The sequence below is a fragment of the Sesamum indicum genome, linkage group LG3 (genome assembly GCF_026168435.1).
Source record: "Sesamum indicum cultivar Baizhima isolate 11 linkage group LG3, ASM2616843v1, whole genome shotgun sequence".
Classification (NCBI taxonomy): Eukaryota; Viridiplantae; Streptophyta; class Magnoliopsida; order Lamiales; family Pedaliaceae; genus Sesamum; species Sesamum indicum.
Window position 1 is genome coordinate 2265584 of NC_142659.1, and position 20795 is coordinate 2286378.

Here is a 20795-nt window from a genome sequence, read left to right on the forward strand (position 1 = left end):
GTATTCTTAAAATTTGATATAATTATAAATATTTTTTTATTGTTGAATAAAACGAGCATATTCTGTTAAGTTTCTGTCCAATTTTTAAGGTGAATTGACGAAAATAAATTTTGGACTATAAACTATAATTTTATATATTTCTTAATTTTTTATAAATATTTTATGGATTAATATCACCTATGGATTATATACTTTACTCTTCCTCGGACTTTATTATATTTTTTCAAATATTTTTTTAGAAAAATTGAGAAAAAAGAAACAGATATTGTAAAGTAATAATTTCCACATCACCGTTGAAAGGCTACAAAATTATCTTCCATATGAAGGGGGACATTTGTTTTTTCGAAATAATGAGAAAGTATTTATAATTATATTAAATTTAAAAAGAGGTGATTATAATTTAGATACAGTAAAAGACTGAGCCTGTTGTGCAAGGGCCCTCAGATTTATCAGCTTAAACTATAAATAATCATATAATGATAAATTTCTTTTTGCTTTTGCAACTAATATGCTTTCTGTTTTTCTTTCTTCTAGCAACCACGAAAATTGATAATTATAACATGAGCCTTGTTGAAATATTTGTACATAAAAGACAGCAAATTACAAACAAAACACAGTGAGAAGAAGCTGTCTTTTTAATGGTTAATCAATTTTTTATTTAGTTAATAAATCTACTTTTAATCCTACTAATCAAACACTTAACCTCGATTTAAAATTGAAAAGTAGCAATTTTAGCACTAATGTTTTGAATTTTTTGCTACTAAAGAAAGATTTAAAACGAGAATTATCACAAGAGGAACATGTACATACCAATTCTTGAAAAACAACTAATATTTGTTATATATTAATGATCATACATGATAATGCAGGCCATCTATGAGAGTGAGGACAGAGAATTACAAAGCTACAAGCCCAGAAAACAGCATAATCATGTACATAGATCCTCAACTTTGAACATCTAAACTGCAGATGTTCATATTAGCAACACGGGAATTGCAGAACTCTGGCTGTCATAGGTTTATGAGTTCTCATGTTTACCGAAGAGCGGCATAAGTTGTTTCTCCAACTCCACCAAACTGGAACGCAAAGATAGGATATAACTATGCAAGTAGTTGGATAATCAAATCCATTTTCGGATTCAGCTGAAGAATAACTCGGTGCGGTTACTTACAGCTCATATTTGCGGAAAGCTTCACTTCGTTTTGCTTTGTATAGCTCGCTATCTTTAGGAATACTGGTCAAATTATTGCCTGTGATAATTATGTTATTGTCAACCGAAAACGTGAAATGGTTCAAGTGGTCTTGAGTCAAAAGTAATATGACGGGAAAAAAATAATAGAAGCGATGAAATCAACAGCATTACTCTTCTTCTAGTTTAAATCGTAATCAACATTATAATTAACTCTATTCCTGCACAAGCAAAACAAAATACGATAGTGCATAGAATTTCCTGAAAATAAACCATAATACCAATGTGGAAAGTAGTGGAATAAAGTGAAGTTGTAATTCTATTATATCAATGTATGTTTTCAAAGTTCGCGGACACAGTACATGCATTCAGACGAACAATTTAAGATAGCAACCCCCAATAACTAAAAAACAATTAGAAGCGGAAACAGCGAAAGCTCATGCATCCTGAGTTGTTAAAAATCTTACATGATCTGCATAATGGTTCAACCTTATATGGTTTTGGCCATTTCTTGACAAAATAAAGCAGTTTATTGGAAATTATGATTGCAGAAACTGAGCTAAATAACTTCAAACTATCATTTTAGGCACATATATTAATCACAAGTTCACAGTATTTTATTGTCATAAGGCAAGTGGAGTTACCACTACAATGAGGTGAGCCAGGGGGTTTTACTTCAACACTCTGATCAACCTTAGGAGGAGGTAATTTTGCAACAATCAATCCCTGTTTTATTTGATAGGGAAAGTCTAAGAGTCAATCTTCAGACTTTAAAGCTACAAAGTAGTTAAAAAATTGACGAGTATGATATCACACACAAAAATCAAACATAGCAGTAAAACAAAGAGGCCAAAACCAAATAAGTCAGAAAACTACATAGGATTATAATAGTAGATATCTCAACAAGATGGAGGAATACCATATAGCCTTCTGGGCCAAAACATGTCTTGAACTGATATGAGACTGTGAGATCAACCTATATCTTTTCACAAAATTATGTGGGCTGTTGATACACCACATCAACGATCTACAAGCATTCTTCAAGGCTACACTGTATTGCAGTAATATTGTTTATGCATCTTACACAACCGGCAACCTGCAAATTTTGTTGACAGAGTATTTGGAACATTCCCGGTCCATTTGGTTCTATTTTTGGCAATTTTGAGGAAATGTTTGAAGAAAATGAAAAATGTAAGTATGCTAGTTCTAGACGAGACATCTCCTATTGATTATTGAATATGTCGATTAATGCATGTTTTGTTTCACTAGTAGTGTCACATCAAACGTTTATATTATTATATCTTGTATTAGTATAATGATCGAAAGATGTAAATAAAAACATAAATATATTTTTAGTTTATCATAATGATTTGATATGCTGCATAAAGATATACATATAGAATATATTACAACTGAAAAATATATTTATATATGCAGTAATACATTTTGGGGGATGCGAATGGAAATTGTTTCCAGGAGAAAGAAACAAACAGGCTAAGTTAACTCTAGAGTGATGCAGAGTAGTCAGAGTTAAATCATGAGAATCCTAACTCATGACACATTGCTCAAAGCAGAGTCTTTAACACTACACGCGAAATGGTGTAAAAGGTCAACCAGGAATCTGCGCAGTTCTTCATTTTTGCTTTTATTTCTACAACACAGAGATCAATCTAAAGTGGACCTATATCTTGAAATTAAAAGTTGGTACAACAACAATATGCATCTCAGTCGTGCTACAATATCTTCTCTTGTTAGCACGCTTGCCCAAAGCCCTTATTTCTATTTCTTAAATCCCAAAATAATACAAAATTCCATTATATATATGTAAAAAATACCACAAGCTTGATGCACAAGAGATAACCACCTCCAAGAATGTAACATAAGAAACAAAATAGTTTCTAAAAATGAGTCAGGGGAATATGTCCAATTTCATGTTTTAGAGCACTAGACAAACTTAGAAGATCATACTTTGCTCAACAGAATAAACTGCCAGGAAAATAGAGATGGAGGAGACATGATAAAGAACTCGTATATCAGAAGCTCTGAAAGAGTCAACTAACATTGAAAACCACTGATACGAGCAGAAGTTAGAACTCCTGGACTAGAGTGTTACAAGAAGTTTCTTAAGGAAATGCAATAAACATCTAACAATGAGTATGCTTGAATCCTATATTAAGCAAAAGAAGACCGCACTGATTCCATTAAACTAGTATACATTTTCTGTTACCGTTATGCAATACTACAATTTCTTGAACATGCAACCATCATCAACAAATATTACAAGCACTTCAAAGGGAAAAAAAAAAGTAGGAAAGGGAACAGTAGGATTCAAAATTTAGCCCACACCTTATAACTATGTTGCATAGTGACACAATGATCCAAATGTAAAACGCCACTCGTAGCAGATAAACTGAATCTGAGAGAAAAGAAAGAGGGCAACCCCACTAGTCCGCTAAATCTCTTAATAAGATTGGGACTTATGAAAACAGTCTTCTACAAACAATTTGCCAGTCAATGTTGTCCGCACAGCTAACCAGATTCTTTATAAGCCCATTACAAGTATGATCAGCAAAACAAGTTAAACCATAGACAGTAAAGTTCCATTTGACTTTTGTCATAAATGGATGAATGGAACTCCAAACCAAATGATGCTCTAGAATATATGTACATTACTCTTCTAATTTGTCATGTTAAGAGTTCTTATTGATATGTTTATTCCTACAATATGAAGGTGCATCCCATATACAGTGACAACTAGTCCAACGTCATCATCATCGTCCTCCATCTCTTCTACAATTCGCGTCAACCACAAATTTGGAACAAACAAGAAATGGCATTTTCTCAACCTTAGGTATTCCAATACCATCATGAGGCTGGTCCACCAACCCAAATTCAAAACTCAGATTTGTTCCAATTACATATAACAATTCGCAAGTAACTCAAACAAGTCAAAATAAAGCTAAGCACCTTAACAAGTAAAACCACATAACTAGAAAGTATAATAAATTCCAAAAAGACAATAAAAAAGAATAATAATGAAATCACCTGTTTTTCCTTTCGCTTCAAGATTTTCACATGGCATTTCTTGATATAGTGCATCAAATGGTAGCGTGAATGCCTGGAGTACAAGTGGTCTCTGATTTCAGGGTTCGCGGTTAACCAATCAACGACGTCTTTGGACTTAATCACCTCATCCGTGTTCAGTGATTCCAGCCAAGAATACACCGGAAGCCACTGGTCAGTGCGCTGGAATCTATGATCATAAACTCTTTCCTGCTCATCAACAAACCAAAAGTCAATAATAAAGAGGTATAACCCGGAACTGGGAAATGGAAAACGGAGATTGAAATACTATTCTAAAATTTTATAGCGAAATCACCATGGATTGCTGATCGCTGTTCAGCATCTTGGAAGTTTCCGGAAATTAAACCTTGGGGCCGCGGCGAGGGGTGGTGGCGGGGGCGAAGCGAGGTTCGTCCTGGTGAAGCAGGCAATTTTCACTTAATAGTAAAAAACTTCAGTTTAGTCCTCGAATTTTGGCTAATTTCAAATCAGGAGATAGAAGGGGAGAACAAAAACAAAAGCTAGTTTGTATTTTCTTCAAATGCGATTTGCTTAAAAGTAAGTCGTGCTTTCAAATGCAAGATCCCTTTTTCTTAGAAAGAAGAAACAAAAGTGATTATTCGAAGGGGTCGAACAACAAATTATATTTATTATATTAAATAAATATAATTATATTGCCTTAGGGGATGGTTAGGGCCCCTGTCAATACCCTTTGTTTAACGATAAATATTTATAATTATATTAAATCTCATAATGTAATTTATTAATTTTAATAGATCAGTTTATCCCAAAAAAATTCTTGGACATAATATTTGCTCTACTTTTACCATCAAGTTCAAACTTGTGCGACTAATTCAAGAATCAAGATATCCTCGTTATTAGAAAAAAAGTTACTATTGGCTACAATATTAGTGTTTATGGCTAAAGGTCATAGTAAATGACTACTATTAACTACGGTTAAATAAAATTGGTACAAAAAAAAATAATAGTGTTTGATTTGTTTTTTGAATGTTTTATTGTGATTTATGGTGACAAAGAGAGAAAACAAGATAAAAATAAGCATGTGTTAGAGATAATATGTATGTTTTAATTTATTTTTGGAGATAATTTAAAATACGTATTGTATGTTTAATGTTGTGTTTTGGGAGACAAAAATTACTATTCATTGCCAAATTATGTGTTTTTGTATATATTTATGTATATGTGTGTGTATATATATATGTATATATTTATGCTAAAACAGCTAAAAACACACAGATAAACTGTTTCTGTATGATAGAAAACATTGGGTATGTTTTGACTCATCCGACAGATAACTTGAAAATGAAAACAAACATAGTGTACATTTTTCTACCATAAAAAATTTATTTGCCACGATTAAAAGTTTAGTCAAAATATTTGCCATAAATTTTAGTCATGACAAATGTTTTAGTTATTCACAAAAATTACGACCAATAACTATTACATCGTCGTGATCAATAACTATTTACTAAATATATTTATTATTAACCTATATCAATTAACTTTGATTACATGTTATAATTCTTTTAATGAGTTCATGGGGAGTGATTTTGAAAGTTATGATAGTGCTAAAGTCTTATTAATTTATGGTCCTCAACAACCATTGACTTACCACTCAACCAGACATCATGTGGCCTGAAACTTCCAAGACCCTTCAACGATATCTTCCATGATCATCGACACAATTGATTATTCATAAAGGTTTCTCTAGTTACAAATTATTATTGCAGCTCAAATTCAACATCCTGCTTCGTCGTGTCATCAAAATCATCCCGACTCATCTGCAATCCACTTGCCATGAAATCGATGAACGATGCCGATCCAAAGACAAGCCTCCTCGGGGAAGAAGGCGTAGCGCTATCAACATTCCGCAGACGGAACAAGATCCTAATCCTCGCTTTCTTACTATTCAGCGTCAGCTTAACAGTAGTTATAGCTGTCTTAATCGTCTATCTCGTACGCAACGAGAGTTCAAGGTCCGGTAAGTCAACCCTCTTCAATCCTGCACTCCAAGCATTCTGTTTCGTCAGTTACAATAGACCTTCGTGTATAAAAACCTTCAATCCCATCATAAGTGGGAAATCCATCTCCGACCCGAATCAGATTTTCATTTTGTCCCTCCAACATGCGATCAAAGAACTCGAGAACGTCATCCCACTAGTCCAATCAAACACCACTCAAATTCGCGAGGGTAATGATCAAACCGTCGCTGCCTTCAAGAACTGCTCGACGTCGCTGCCTGATGCGCTGAGTCAAATCAGAGACACCCTGGGGAAAATGCGGGCCAACCCGTTTGTTGAAGCGCAGAGTGACGAGCAGAGGGCTGAGATGATGAGCCGGATCACGACGGTGGAGGAGAATCTAGGGTCATGTATTGAAGATTTGGCGACGGTAGAAGCGACGGATGTGAGGGAAGTGAGGGCGAAGGTGTTTGATGTGAAGGCGTACGTAAACAGCGGCGGAGATTTTGTCCTCGGGTTCGACGAGGTTCTTCAGATGTTGTGGAGTTATAAGGTTGGTGATAGGGGATTGGTTCTTGAGAGTCTCTTCGATATATCTATGTGTGGGTTGCAGTTGATTTTTGTGTTTTTCTTATTTTTAGCGCTGTTTAGAACTCGTTAGAATGCGTTATAATTAATTGATTAAGTTTGGATAAATGTAATTTTCATTAATAAGTAAAGAGATATAATACAACAATACTCATTTTCAGGCGATATCCTCAGCAGGTCCGGGAATGCGCCACAATCGGTATAATGCATAATCTTTCCATCAAATTAAAAATTCTTTTTGTAGTAGTGGTATGTAAAATAAAAATGAACCCATTTGCCGTTGAAAACAAGGAATTTGATGTGTGTGTTAATTCGATAATAAATGAAAACTTTGTATACAAAACACAAATATATGGTAACACATATCAAAGGAGTTTAGAGAGGTATATTTTTTCATTTTAAAAAATGCATGAGGATAAATTATTATATTTTAAAAAACACAGGAAGGTAAATTACTACAAAAAGTTCAATAAAGACATAATTTGCTCATTTACAATGTTACAAGAAAGTTGCTTGCATTTTTTTGGACAAAATGCATAAACCCCCCTGTGTTTTAAAAAGTATGCAAAACAAAAAAACCCTCCTATAAGAATAAGCTAAAAGCTCTCTTGTATTTTGTAAAACTCGGTTCAATCGCCCTCTCTCCGTTAAATCCAACTAGCGGTGTTAATTTTCTAGAAAATGATCGTTATACCCTTACTTAATATATATTATTTCTTATTTTAATGACCATTGGATCTTCTTTGATCAATGTTGATTCTTAAATCTATGCAATTAATCTCAACCATTAGATTTTTAAAAAAATAAAAGGTCTAGATTACTAAAGGAAGGAGTGTTTATTGCTGAATTTTACAAAGTACAAGGGGACTTTTAACCTATTCTCATAATGAAAGAATTTTTGTTGCAGACTTTGTAAAACAATGGGGAATTTTATGCCTTTTATCCCATTCTTTTTCTATATCAAAGTGGTATTTATTGTTTTTTGGTGTACCAAAATATTTTGCACTCATTTCAGAGTAGTCAGAGTAAAAGTATATATATATATATATATTTTGAGGTGAAATGTGGCATTTATTTGCTATATCTTATTACAGTCATAATTTTGTTACATATTTTTATTACGGATACATTCAAAGTGCATGTAGAAAAAGTTCCAACAAATAATTAGGATTATTTTTGTTTTTTTTTCTGTCCAAATCAATCAACATAATGGTATGGGAATTGGGATAGGCTTTGTGAAAATGGACCACGTTTTTCTATCATATCATTGATTTGGGATGGCAAGGGGTGGATTTGAATGGATTTATCGAAATTTAGAACCCGTCTCATCAAGAAAATTTTGGATTTCGTTAAAGATTTTTTGAAACGGACCCGATAAACTTTGTTAATATTTTTAAAATATTAAGAAAATATATTTTTTTAAAAAATAATACTATCATAACTTTATAAATACATGAACAATAATATTATTAAAAAATTAATATTTTTTTAAAAATTTATACGTATACATTTTAAGCATTGAAATATAAACACTAAAATGTTTATAAACTATTTATATCATTATTTTATTTTATAAAAATATTAAATTTATGTATTATATATAAATATAAATAAATTATACATATTTTGTAATATATACAAAAATTAAAGTAACTAAAAACTTTGATAGTTTCAAAAGTGCCATTGTCCCTAGGCCCCAACAATACGTCTTCTTCTGAAAATATAATTAATTATTACAAAAAATAATAATTAAAATTAAATGATAAGAATATACCAAGCACGATTTAGTCAGCAAACACGTCTTCCATTTAATTTTTCAATCACGACAATCATCAACAAGTACAATCCTCGCGTTTCCACTTTCCCCTTGGATCAACGAAAACCCATCATCATCATCATCCATGGAATCGATCAACTTCATCAAAGGCTACGGCAAAGTAAACTCCTTAGACGACCACCCCAATCCTCCGGCCAACCACCACCGCCGCCGCTTCAGAATCATCGCCGTCTCTCTCGCTGTCTTCCTGACCCTCATCATCGCCTTGCTCGTCGCGGCCCTCATCCACGAGTGCGCCACGGAGTCAGATGAACCCGAGCCGTCCCAACTCGCCGCCAACCCGGCCGAGCCGCTCAAGACCGTCTGCGCTGTTACTCGGTATCCCGAATCATGCTTCTCCTCCATTTCTCCCCTCAATTCCCCGCCCTCCAACAACCCTTTGCGCTTCTTCAACCTCTCTCTCCACGCCAGTGAGCTCGAGGTATCGAGCCTAAAAAATCTACTCACTGAGCCGACGGCCGAGCCGGCCATGAAGGACTGCGCCGAGCTGTTCGACGACGCGGCGAGTCAACTACGGAGGTCGGCCGAGTTGATCTGTGTCGGCAGTGGGGAGAAGGCGTTGACTGAGATGAAGATCAGCGATTTGCAGACGTGGATCAGCGCTGCCATGACTGATCAGGAAACGTGCCTTGATGGGCTCGCGGAGACAGGATCGACGGCCCTGGATGAGTTCAAGTTGAAGGTGCAGAAGTCGCAGGAGTACATGAGCAACACCTTAGCAGTTCTCAATAATATTCAAAGCCTTTTCGACAAGTTTGGCCTCACAATGCCCTAATCAAGCAACCAATCGAGAGTTGACGTTTGTCATTTGCTTTTCCGTTTTGTATTATTGTGTGTTATTATGATTGTGTATATGTACTAAAAAATTACTATACTTATTTTTACAAACTACATGAACTCTCAACATTCTCTCTTCTCTCTCACACACTAGCACACCATATCTTACACACACAAAAATTCTAGACACCATGCAAACGACCGGCAATGGACGAGGGACATCGGTCGGCGAGGAGGATGATGAAGACGACGGGGGTCGTGGGAAGAAGGACTGTCGCGATACTATTTGTGAAAAACAGGTGCTGATTTGTGAGGAAGATGAAGAGTCGCTAGCGAAAAGCAATGTTTTGATGACGATTGAGGCTTCTCTAGGCGTTACAGAGATCGGGGATGAACTTCAGACGAGGAAAGACCCAACTTTGGATGGAGACGAGGATGATTTAATGCACCGCCCCCCAATTAGGGTTTGACGGCGCACATGAGAACGATGTCAATGGAGGACAGCAATCACCGGCATTTAACATTCAGAAATTCTTGCGCCTCGCCCATTCAATCATCAATGTCGGCAACGAGACTGGAAAGGCGGCGCTGGCGATTTAACGTTGCTCTATCTATAAAGGAGTAGAACTCCTTATTATGGCTTTTTTAGAAATTTTAGGGAGGTACCTCTCTCCGCTGTAACTATTTTTGTGTATTTTAATATAAAAGTACTGGGGATTTTGAAAAACTCCCCCACCTCTAGGTGGTTTTTCTAAAAAAAAAAAAAAAAGTCCAAATTGTGTGCATGCTGGGGTATCAATGAGAGAATTTGCCCACCAACGCTAACTTGAGATGTCCCCAGTTTATGCAATTATTATTTTCTTAATGTGTCTACTGATTTTCCAAAATGTATCACAAATTTTTTAATGCATATTCAATTTTTCTAAATTCTTCTAAAATAAATTGACAGACATTAAAATTAATTCTTTTTATTACATAAAAATTATTCATTATTGTGATTGTTTTAAATTTAAATTTTACTGTAATAAATTTAGGACGTTTGCAATTTGTGATGTTGGAAAGTCTTTTCTCTCTTTTAGTCCATTTAATATAAATATTATATATAAAGAGATGATATTATGTATTTTATTTATAAAAAAAATTGATACACACAATCCATAAACGATTTACAATAGAAAATTCCATTCGGAATTCAACTCGATCAACGAGTTGTACATAGTGTGTAAAACATGAAGAACACGAAGAACAACTCCAACCCACCTATACATATACCGAACAGGTTTTCAAGATTAATAATACCCCAATCAGCACTACCATTGACGATCCAGAACATCTGCAGAACATCCGCGAATCGCAGCAGAAAATCTCTGCCGCCGTTCAAATACGCCTTCACCCCAAGCACCGTCGCCCTCACTTCATTCCCATCCGTCGCTTCAGCCGTCGCCAAATCATTAATGCAGGACTCCAGGTTCTCCTCCGCCACTGTGATCCAGTACATCATATCAGCCCTCTGTTCGTCGCTCTGCGCCTCCACAAACGGATTGCCCCGCATTTTCCCCAGAGTGTCTCTAATTTGACTCAACGCATCGTGCAGTGAAGTGGAGCAGTTCTTGAATGTATCGACGGTTTCCTTACCGTCGGGAATTGGGACAGTGTTTGATGGGAGCAACGGAATGACGTTTTCGAGTTCTTTGACTGCTTTTTGAAGGGAGAGTGTGAAAATCTGATTTGGGTCGGAGACGGATTTGGCGCTGATGATGGGATTAAATGTTTTTATACACGACGAGGCATTGGAAGCGACCAAACAGAATGCTTGGAGTGCTGGATTGAGGGGGGTTGGCTGATCTTTGGACATTGATGAATCTTCGCTGCGTACGAGGTAGATGATTAAGGAAGCTATAGCTACGGTTAGGCAGACAAAGAAGAGAGAGAAACTGAAAATTAGGATCTTTTTTAGTCTGCGAAAGGTTAATAAAGATTCGTTTTTGTCCACGACAAGACTCGTCTTGGAATTGGTATCGTTCATCGATTTCATAACAAGTGAACAACAAATAAGCTCAAGGAGAATGTCACGACAACGATGAAGTGGGGCGAATTTGATTTGATCATCAGTGGCAATAATTGATAAGTGGAAATGCCATGTAAAATAGTCAATCTTGTTTGTGGAGATGACGACTGAAGAAAACGTTGGAGGGTCTGGCTGGGAAGTTTCGCGTCACGCCATGTTTGGTTGACTTGTCTGATTGAATGGTAAGTCAATGGTTGTTTGAGGGCCATAACTTAGTTAGACTTTAGCACTATCATAAATGACAATATTAAATCCATTAAAACACTATAATAATGGTTTAATTGAGTTCATCTTTTTAATCATTTTAGCAAATGTTGACTATTCTTAATTTTAAAAAAATTCTTACTCCAATCAGATTTGGCCAAACAAAATAAATTACAGAGCAAGTAAATCGCATTTACTATGTAATTGGTCATTTTTTCTAAATTGTACATCAATTACAAAAACAGTGTATTGCACTTGTCATATAATTGATTCAAAATTCAATTGAACTGAATTCGAGTTAGAATTTCTCAATTATCAATTGTATATTTATGTGGGAAAAGTATTATTTTAGTCCTCTAAGTATGTCTAATTTTAATTTTAGTCCGATAACTATGTTCATTTTTGTTTAGATCCAATAACTTACGAAATTGCTTACTTTTAGTCATCTGACAGATTTTTGGACAATTTTACCCCTATGCAACTTTTGAAAGGCAGTTTTAGTCCATATACACTCATAAGGGTAAAATTGTTCGAAAATCTGCCAGAGAACTAAAAGTAAGCAATTTCGTAAGTTACTAGACCTAGACAAAAATGGACATAGTTATTGGACTAAAATTAAATTTAGGCATATTTAACAAACTAAAATAATACTTTTCCCTATTTATGCGACTAAAATTGCAATTTCTTCTATCATTACGTATGGGTAACTGAAACAAGGAAATAGTTTTTAAACATAATCACAGCAAGTAGGGATGGGCTATTCAAAATGTAAATAACGACTCTAACATATCACTTATAATTCAAATCGACAAATTTTCAATATGAGAAAACTTCGAACAAAATATTGCATCATTTTGTGCGCCAGAACAAGAAGTAGAGCAAGGCCAAGAACAGATACAATCCAGAATAGAGACAAACCAAAAACGTGTAATCAAAGTTGTGATCAAAGTTGTAATAAAAGAGATTAATATACGAGTACTCATCATCGTACTCATAAAAGGGATTGTAGAAATCGAAAAGGATGGTGTCTCTCCTCTGTAATAACCAAATGCTGTTAACCATGTACTTCTTCGCTTTCTCCACTCCAAATTTCACTTCCTCCACTCTACTCTTCTCTTCACCCTCCACCACATTATCAATCTCCTCCAATGCCAAGAAACACTTAGAAGCATTGGATCTTGCAGCCAGTGTCCAAGCATTCATGTTGTCCATCTCCTCATAAGTCAACAACCCGACATCAGCGTCAACGCCCAACGTGCCCAACGACTTCTTCAGACGACTAGACGAGTCCTGCACCCGTGCTAGACACTCGAACAACCTTGACCGCACCAAAGAATTGTTCGCGGCGGACGATAAAGCTCTAGGTATAGAAACAGTAGAGATGTTCTCAAGCTCATTGATGGCAACCTGAAGGGAAGTGGAGAATATCGGGCCGGGGGTGGACTTGAGGACCGTGCAGTTTATGATGGAGGACATAGAGTCGTAGCACAGTTCGGGGTACCTCGTCAGATGACAGTAATATCGCCTGGAGCGAGATAGGTATGCATTGCGCAATTCGTTTCTTCTGTTTTTGTGTATGGAAAACAATGTCATGGAACTTATAATGAGAACAACAAAAATTAGCAAGGAGGAGATGGTTTTCTTTAGGTTCTTGTTTCTTGTGTGTTTGGGTGGAGGGGGTAGTTGTTGATCATGATCAAGAAGGGTTTGTTTGATGGAAATGGAGAAGGTTTCATTGTCTGAATCCATGTGGGATTTTGGGTTCGGCTAATGTGTGGAGTATGTGTATGCAAGAAAATTGGAAATGATTTTTTGTAGAATGTGGAGATGCACGAAAGCTGAGAGGTGTGGGGTTGGAGAACGACAGTCCACAGCGGCGGCCGAGTTGACAAAGTATGTCTTTTCCTCGTTGTTATCCCACCCCACCCCACCCCACCCCCCCCAAAAAAAAAAGAAAAAGTATTTTTAATTCATTGCATATTGAATTTTTCGAAAATAATTTCATATCATAAAAAGTCTGATTTCAGTCCTTTGTCAACTTCTTTAGTAAATTCATGGAGAAAAAGATCGGTTTCCAGTAATGTTACCCTTATTCATATAATTTGCACGTGATTTTTCATCTTAATTTTTGAATGAAAATTAATGTCTAGTTAGAGGATTGAAAGTGATAATTTTCTAAAGTTATAGGACTATTTTCAAAATCTCATTAGTAAAATGACTAAAAGTGTATATTGCTTAAGTATGATTTTTCTATCATATTTTTATGTTACGTGTGTTAATATATATCATACCAATGAGTGATTGGTGTGTATTTTTATTTTTTTTATTATAAATAAGTTAGATTATTAAATAAAAAGATGATTGCAGGTAATGTACGCATAAATATAACATCAATGCCTAATAATGATGTGGGTAGAAGATATTTTACCTGGATAAACAGATTTCCCGTCAAATTTAGGGATGGTAATTGATGAAAAATTCTTACAAAAATCAGATTTATCGAATCTAACTAATTTAAGGATAGTGATTGATCACTTTTCTTAAACTGTAAAAACCAATCATATAAAATTATTATACTGATTATATAATTAGTTTAAATTTGATCAAGCTCGATCTAAAATTTTTTATAATTGAGTTGGATAAAGTGGGTGTGCACCCTCAACCTAGAATTAGGTCCATATTCGAGGATGAGTATTAATTTTCTAAACCTTGTCGAGTCCGGTACAAATCTTGGAGTTGAGTTCTTTTTTCCAAAATTCGTCCCGATTAAATTATATTAATTTATCTAAAATCTAAGTTTTAATTTAATAATACATTTTTTTTTAAAAAAATTATATTTTAGCAATATCAATAGTTTGTTAGATATTTATAAATAATAAAGTACTTTTCAGGGTGAATTTTAAATTTTATAAGACTAAGATGTGGCGGGACAGGGCGACTTGGAAGTCTGTCCATGATAGACCTTATGTCTAAGTTATGATTCTTATTCGGTTTTAAATGGATTTTGTATGTTCAATTTTTTATTAGTTATTATAAAAAAGATGGTATTTTGGGCGGGTTTTTGAACGGTATTCTTTTTACTTTGGAACGATTTGAAGAATACAGAACTTAACAGGACATTGGAACGGATAGAAATCCGTCTGTACAGTTGGCATTACAAAAATTTAAGAACGATTTACAGAAAACCGTTCCAACTTAGGACAGTAATTGTATCAATCGTTGAAAATCGTTCCTAATGGCTTGTCCCGAGGCCGCCTTTGCAACATCCTCAAATGTTAAATTGTACAATTGTTGTCATGTGTCTTATTAGTGGTTGGATGTACTTCATGTGGTGAATAATTGTGATACACTCTAACTTGGTTGTTGAATGGAGACGAACGATGGAGATGGTTGTGAATGATTGTGACATACTTTTATTTGATTGTCCTCAGAGTTTAAGTATGAAGTCGATTATATGCGAATGCTGAATTGAGATGAAAAGATGGTTTACCTAACCTAGGGCATATTTAATGATTTATGATAATGTGACTGGAGTCGAGCTATGTGCTATCATGAATTAACGGAGATGATGTGTTATCATATGACCTTTGTGCCGTGTGATATGATAGATGATTTAATATCATAAGAACTGTCTGTTGTGTGATATGATGGATGATGTAATATCATACGAACTGTGTGTTGCGTAATATCGAGAAAAAAAGAGGAGATGATGTGATGGAGATGATGATTGTCAGTAAAACCATTGAATATATTCCAGCTAAACTAGATAGAGCCCTAAGAAAATAAACTATAACTAAGAAAATAAATGATAATGATGTGTGTATTATGTTGTGATTGATGCTTGATTTTGGTATTGGTTTTGTATGATTATTGGTATTGATTGCTTCGTGATTACATAACAAATATTGATTGATTGGTGTTGAATGAAATTAGTCTTCGATTATATGTACTCATATGTATCTATATAGGCTAATTAGTATGCTTACTGAGTTGGCAACTCATACCATGCCATGTATTTTTTCAGGAGATAGATCACAAGCTAATTGTTAGCCCTATAAGGGGTTAGCATTGCCATCTTGAGTCGGGAGCTCTAGCAACATAGATACAAGAATATTAATAGCTAGAAACTCTAATTTTGTCCTTTTCATATGCTACAGTGAAGAATATTTTACCAAGATTTTGATGAAGTATTTAATTGCTCAAGGTATATACAAAATATTAATTATATCATTTGTCTTATCGGGTTAAATGTGAGTTTGTTATGAGATCGAATGGGATAATCGTTGGGGAGTGTCACATGCCTAGTCCCTCTTTTGAGGTCTGTGTTCTCTTAGTGGTGCATCTCTTGAAAACGGTGGGGCAGTCCATCTTCCGGTAGGGAAAGCCGGCTCTCTATGTCCTCCTCGAGTTGATCACCTTCTTGCTGGTCCGCCAGCCTTTGCTCCCTATTCTCGAGGGCCAAGTCTACTCCAAGGCCTCTGTGATGATAGCGAGGGAGCTGTGCGAGACTACATGCTCCGCGATATACTAGGACTGCTCTTGATGCGGCTTGTGCTGAGACATCTTCGATCATCTAGCAAAGGACATCGTGCGTCCGCTCTTCTTACTCTTTTAGTCCTTGGTTGTCCTAACCCACCATTGAGTTGTGTGGTTGTTGGACTTCTTCTCAAGGTGCATGCTAGGAGATCCCTACAAGCTCGCCTAAGCCTCCGTTCTATTTCTGTGCGCTTGACCTAGTGTTCATTCTCAAATGTTGAATCACTAGTTCCCACAAATAGCGCCAAGTTAATGTCACCAAAAAGTAAAAGATCGCAATTCAACATACTTACACTAAGAGTTTTTAGAAGAAATTCATTTATCCTCCAAATGAGAGAATGGGAGGGGTATTTATATTAGTACAAAATTACGTTATTTAGGATAGATGAAAGTAAAGTACTACTTTGTACTTAACCTACTCCTATTACACGATTGTGATCCGTTTACTAGGGATATTTTAGTAATTTGTGCATCATATTTTTTTGATAAGTTTGACTTGAACTTTCTTAAATGAGGGTATTCTGCTTGCCTTTGTTGGAGTAATTTATTTCCCTCATCAATGGGATTTATTTCCTCCACCAAATGATGTAATTAACATAGAAAATTCTCAAATGATGTAATTATAATATGACAAATATTAGATGTCCCTTTTATAATTCAAACAAACCTTAATCAAATATTTTTATAATTTATACTTTATTATTAAGGAGAGGGGTCTTTGATGTCTCACCTTTTTGGTATGATATTTTATATTTTTTAATATTTATTTGTTTATTTAATTTTTCACTCTCCCATTATTTTTCGGTAGTTATTTCTTTCTTTTTAAATTTTCATGCATTTTTCCCTCTCTAATAGTGCATCTACCACTTCATAAACATAATATTAAATTATTATTTTGTATATATTTTATTAAATAACAAAATATTAATAAATATTTATTTTAAATAATATTAAAAAATTACGCACATAGTGTGTGCCATAAATCCTAGGTTATAGTGAAGCTTTTTCTAACGACTATTAATGCAACGGGAGGTCGGAGTAATTTTATAAGTTTGAATTGACTTACTTATAATTAGACCAAATTTTAGGAGAAATTGCAATATTTTCTATGTATTGATCTTGGAAAATATATAGTTGAAAAATGATGAAAAATGTAAAAGAGTATATTTGACCAATTTGATGCGTATATATATATAGCGAAAAATGCAAGCAATCCCATTATGATATCGCAAATGACCAAATTACCCCCTTGTGAAAAAATAAATAGCGATTTACCTCCCTATATTTTTTAAAATACAACAATTTACCCCCCTATGATTTTTAAAATGAAGCAATCTACCTCCCTATATAAGGAGGTAAATTGCTTCATCTTAAAAAGTATAGGGAGGTAAAAATTGCTATATTTTTTCCATAGGGGGGTAATGTGCTCATTTTTAATATCACAGGGGGATAAATTGCTATTCACCCTATATATATAGCACAAAAACTTATAAAGTGAGAACAACCCTCTCTTCACAAGCCATCGACAATCCCTATAACATTAGAATAATTAGAAGGCTAAATTGCATAAATCACTCTAAATTTTAAAAATTCAACTAAACTCTTCATGACATTAAAATAATAAACAAAAAACTCTTCACTGCTGAAATCTGAGTGTTAGAAGGTGGGCATGGCTACGGTGGACAAGAAAGGAGGAGGAAAGGGGAAAATATTGTATTTTTTAATTTAAAATAATAAAAACAAAGTTTTCAACTTTTTTATTTTAATTATATGATAATAATTAATTAAATATTATTTATAGTAAATAATATAATCTAAAAAAATTATATATTTTTGATATTTGATTAATATATTTTAAAAGTAACACATATGTTATTTAAATTAAATTTATTTTAATGTGAGGGGGTGTAGCTCATATGGTAGAGCGCTCGCTTCGCATGCGAGAGGCACGGGGTTCGATTCCCCGCACCTCCACTTATTCCATATTCCATTTTCATTAGTTTTAAAAAATAATAAAATAATAACTTAATTTAGTTAATATGTAATTGTTATAATTGTTTTTCATATAAATATTTAAATATAAAAATAAATTTTAGTATATTAATTTTTGTATTGTGAATTAATTTGATTTTTCAATTTTTTGGTATTTAATTAATATATTTTATAAATAAACATAATTTATTAAAGTATATAATAATTTAAATTAACTAATAATATATAATTATTAAAATATATGTAAACTAAAATATTAATTTATTATATATGCAAAGAAAGGGCAAATAGACTTTTAAAAATATAAAATAGTATTAAAAAATTATTTAGAAAGAAGCCGGTTTGCATTTTAGGCGTGTGACACACCCTTCACTAGTTTCTAACAGAGAGAGAATTTCATGTCGTATTTAATATGATACGTAAGTTTTTTACCTATAAAATTAACACAAAAAAATTTGGTATATTTTGCATAACACCGCTGAGTTATGCCATTTATTTTAAATAATAATAAGAAGAAAGAAAAATAGAAAATAAATAAATAAAGCACTACTTTTGTACAAATGAAAACCATCCAATTGGATTAGCACTCAACATATCATAATTAAAAAGCCTTAATTAAACCTTCAAACCATTCCAAAATTACTCCATAATTATATATATATATATATATATATATATTTTGTACTATTATAAAAAAAAAATTGACATACCAACTTTTTGAACACTCAAATTTATCATTTTATTTATTTTTTTCTCTAAAGAAAAAGGTCAATTTAGTAATTTTATATTTTTTAATAATATAAAAATTGTAATTTTTTTTCCTCACAATTCACCACTCCACATTTCTCCCTCATGTTACTTCTCCATGTATTTTTGTGTAGAAACTTTTATATTTTTAATAAACTCACAATTATAATTTATTTTTTCTCTCACACCTCATCTGCTTTGTTTTCTTATTACGGTCTTTCTCATTTACTCACATTATGATTGTTTATTTTTGTAAATTTCTTTCTATCTTCATCAAATATCATAACATTTTTATATATTTGTAAGAACCGTGTGCAACGACTAGTAAAAGTATAGAAAAAAAATAGGGATAATTACATTTCCACCTCTATTTTTTTTTTTTTATGCAAATCACCCTTACTTTTTTGGAAAAAAGTATGAAAACCACCCCTGATAGCTTTTAAAATCCAAAAATGTCCCTGTTGACTAAGTCAACCTTTAAAATAAATTTTCAAACATGCCCTTAAAGGTATTTTTGTAATTATCAAAAGACAGAAGGGTATTAAAAGTAATTTTTTTAAAATGACTAATATGATCCCATATATTTTTTTATTATTTATACTAATTTTTAATTTATATAATTATATTAACTTTTTTTATTAAATCTCAATATAAAATGGCACCTTTTAATAATTAAAATATTAAATATTTAATCAATATATAAATTATCCTTTAATAAAATTATTAAAATTAAAAGATTATTTTAAAGAAGACTAAACTTTACTAAAATTAAAATTAAAATTAAAAATGATTTATGTATTTTATATAAATTATATTAAAATTAATAAAATGAATAATTTATTTACTAAAAAGATATTTTAAATTATCAAATTATTTATTTTAAAAAAATTATCGCTTCTTCTCCAACTACATCGCCATGCCCACCCTAACCCCCATTTTACTAAAATATTTTTTTAATAAATAAGCTAATTTATTTTATTAATTTTAATTAGTTTTATATAAATAGATTATTTTTAATTTTCATTTTAGTAAAACTTAGTTATAAATAAAAATAGAGGATAACTAGTCTTTTAGTTTTAATAATTTCAAATCATTTATACTAGCGTGATAATAGTTTTTTGATTTAAATTTATAATCTATTAACTAATTATATTTATATATTAATTAAATAACTTAATATTTTAATTACTAAAATGTGTAATTTTATATAGAGATTCAATAAAAAAAAGTTAGTAAAATAATTTAAATTTAAATTAAAAATTAATATAAATAAAAAAAATATTTGGGGTTATATTGCTCAACTTCATAAATAATTACAGAAACACCCTAAGGGCATTTCTATTTTTGAAAAATTATTTTAAAAATTGACCTAATCAACATAGCATTTTTAAGTTTTAAAGATTGTCAGGGGTAATTTTTATAATTTTTTAAAAAATAAAAGTAATTTGTATAGAAAAAATAAGATAAAGGAGTGTAAATATAATTATACCAAAAAAAAGTATATACTTGTTGGGACCAAATGTAGGGGCTACTTAATTAAATAGAAAAGACTCCTTCACAAGCATACTTGTGAATGTGAAATATGAATTAATAATTCATAGAACATGACACACAAAAGCTTCACACATTGCTGGCCACAGCCAGCTTATATATATATATATATATATATATATAAGTTATTCTTTTCTTTTTTGAGAGGGTCATTTTCATTTTTTATTTTATGACAATTGAAATTGTCACTTTCCCTTTCTTGAATCATTGGATTTAATCTTCATAGTCTAAAGTATAGTTTTTCATCCTTTTAAAATTTCA

General features: G+C 32.8%; 4 protein-coding genes and 1 non-coding gene across 5 annotated transcripts; 3 read left to right on the forward strand and 2 right to left on the reverse strand.

The window, feature by feature from the left end:
• Positions 1-813: 813 nt before the first annotated feature.
• Positions 814-4767, reverse strand: LOC105157031 (ribonucleoside-diphosphate reductase subunit beta). The gene is made up of 5 exons (XM_011073325.3): positions 4569-4767; positions 4235-4462; positions 1834-1915; positions 1172-1250; positions 814-1076 (listed from the first exon to the last, which is right to left on the reverse strand). The coding sequence occupies exons 1-5, from the start codon at positions 4593-4595 to the stop codon at positions 1019-1021; spliced, it is 474 nt and encodes a 157-aa protein (XP_011071627.2). The 5' UTR covers positions 4596-4767; the 3' UTR covers positions 814-1018.
• A 1125-nt stretch (positions 4768-5892) lies between these two features.
• On the forward strand, positions 5893-6987 carry LOC148788570 (uncharacterized). Its single transcript, XM_088878987.1, has one exon. It carries the CDS (start codon positions 6071-6073, stop codon positions 6893-6895), a length of 825 nt encoding a protein of 274 aa, XP_088735113.1. The 5' UTR covers positions 5893-6070; the 3' UTR covers positions 6896-6987.
• A 1638-nt stretch (positions 6988-8625) lies between these two features.
• Positions 8626-9550, forward strand: LOC105157086 (pectinesterase 3). The gene has a single exon (XM_011073380.3). It carries the CDS (start codon positions 8724-8726, stop codon positions 9432-9434), a length of 711 nt encoding a protein of 236 aa, XP_011071682.2. The 5' UTR covers positions 8626-8723; the 3' UTR covers positions 9435-9550.
• Positions 9551-10637: 1087 nt separating this feature from the next.
• LOC148788571 (uncharacterized) lies at positions 10638-11291 on the reverse strand. Its single transcript, XM_088878865.1, has one exon. It carries the CDS (start codon positions 11289-11291, stop codon positions 10638-10640), a length of 654 nt encoding a protein of 217 aa, XP_088734991.1.
• Positions 11292-18145: 6854 nt separating this feature from the next.
• On the forward strand, positions 18146-18218 carry TRNAA-CGC (transfer RNA alanine (anticodon CGC)). Its single transcript has one exon. It is a non-coding gene; the product is annotated as a tRNA-Ala (tRNA).
• Positions 18219-20795: the final 2577 nt, after the last annotated feature.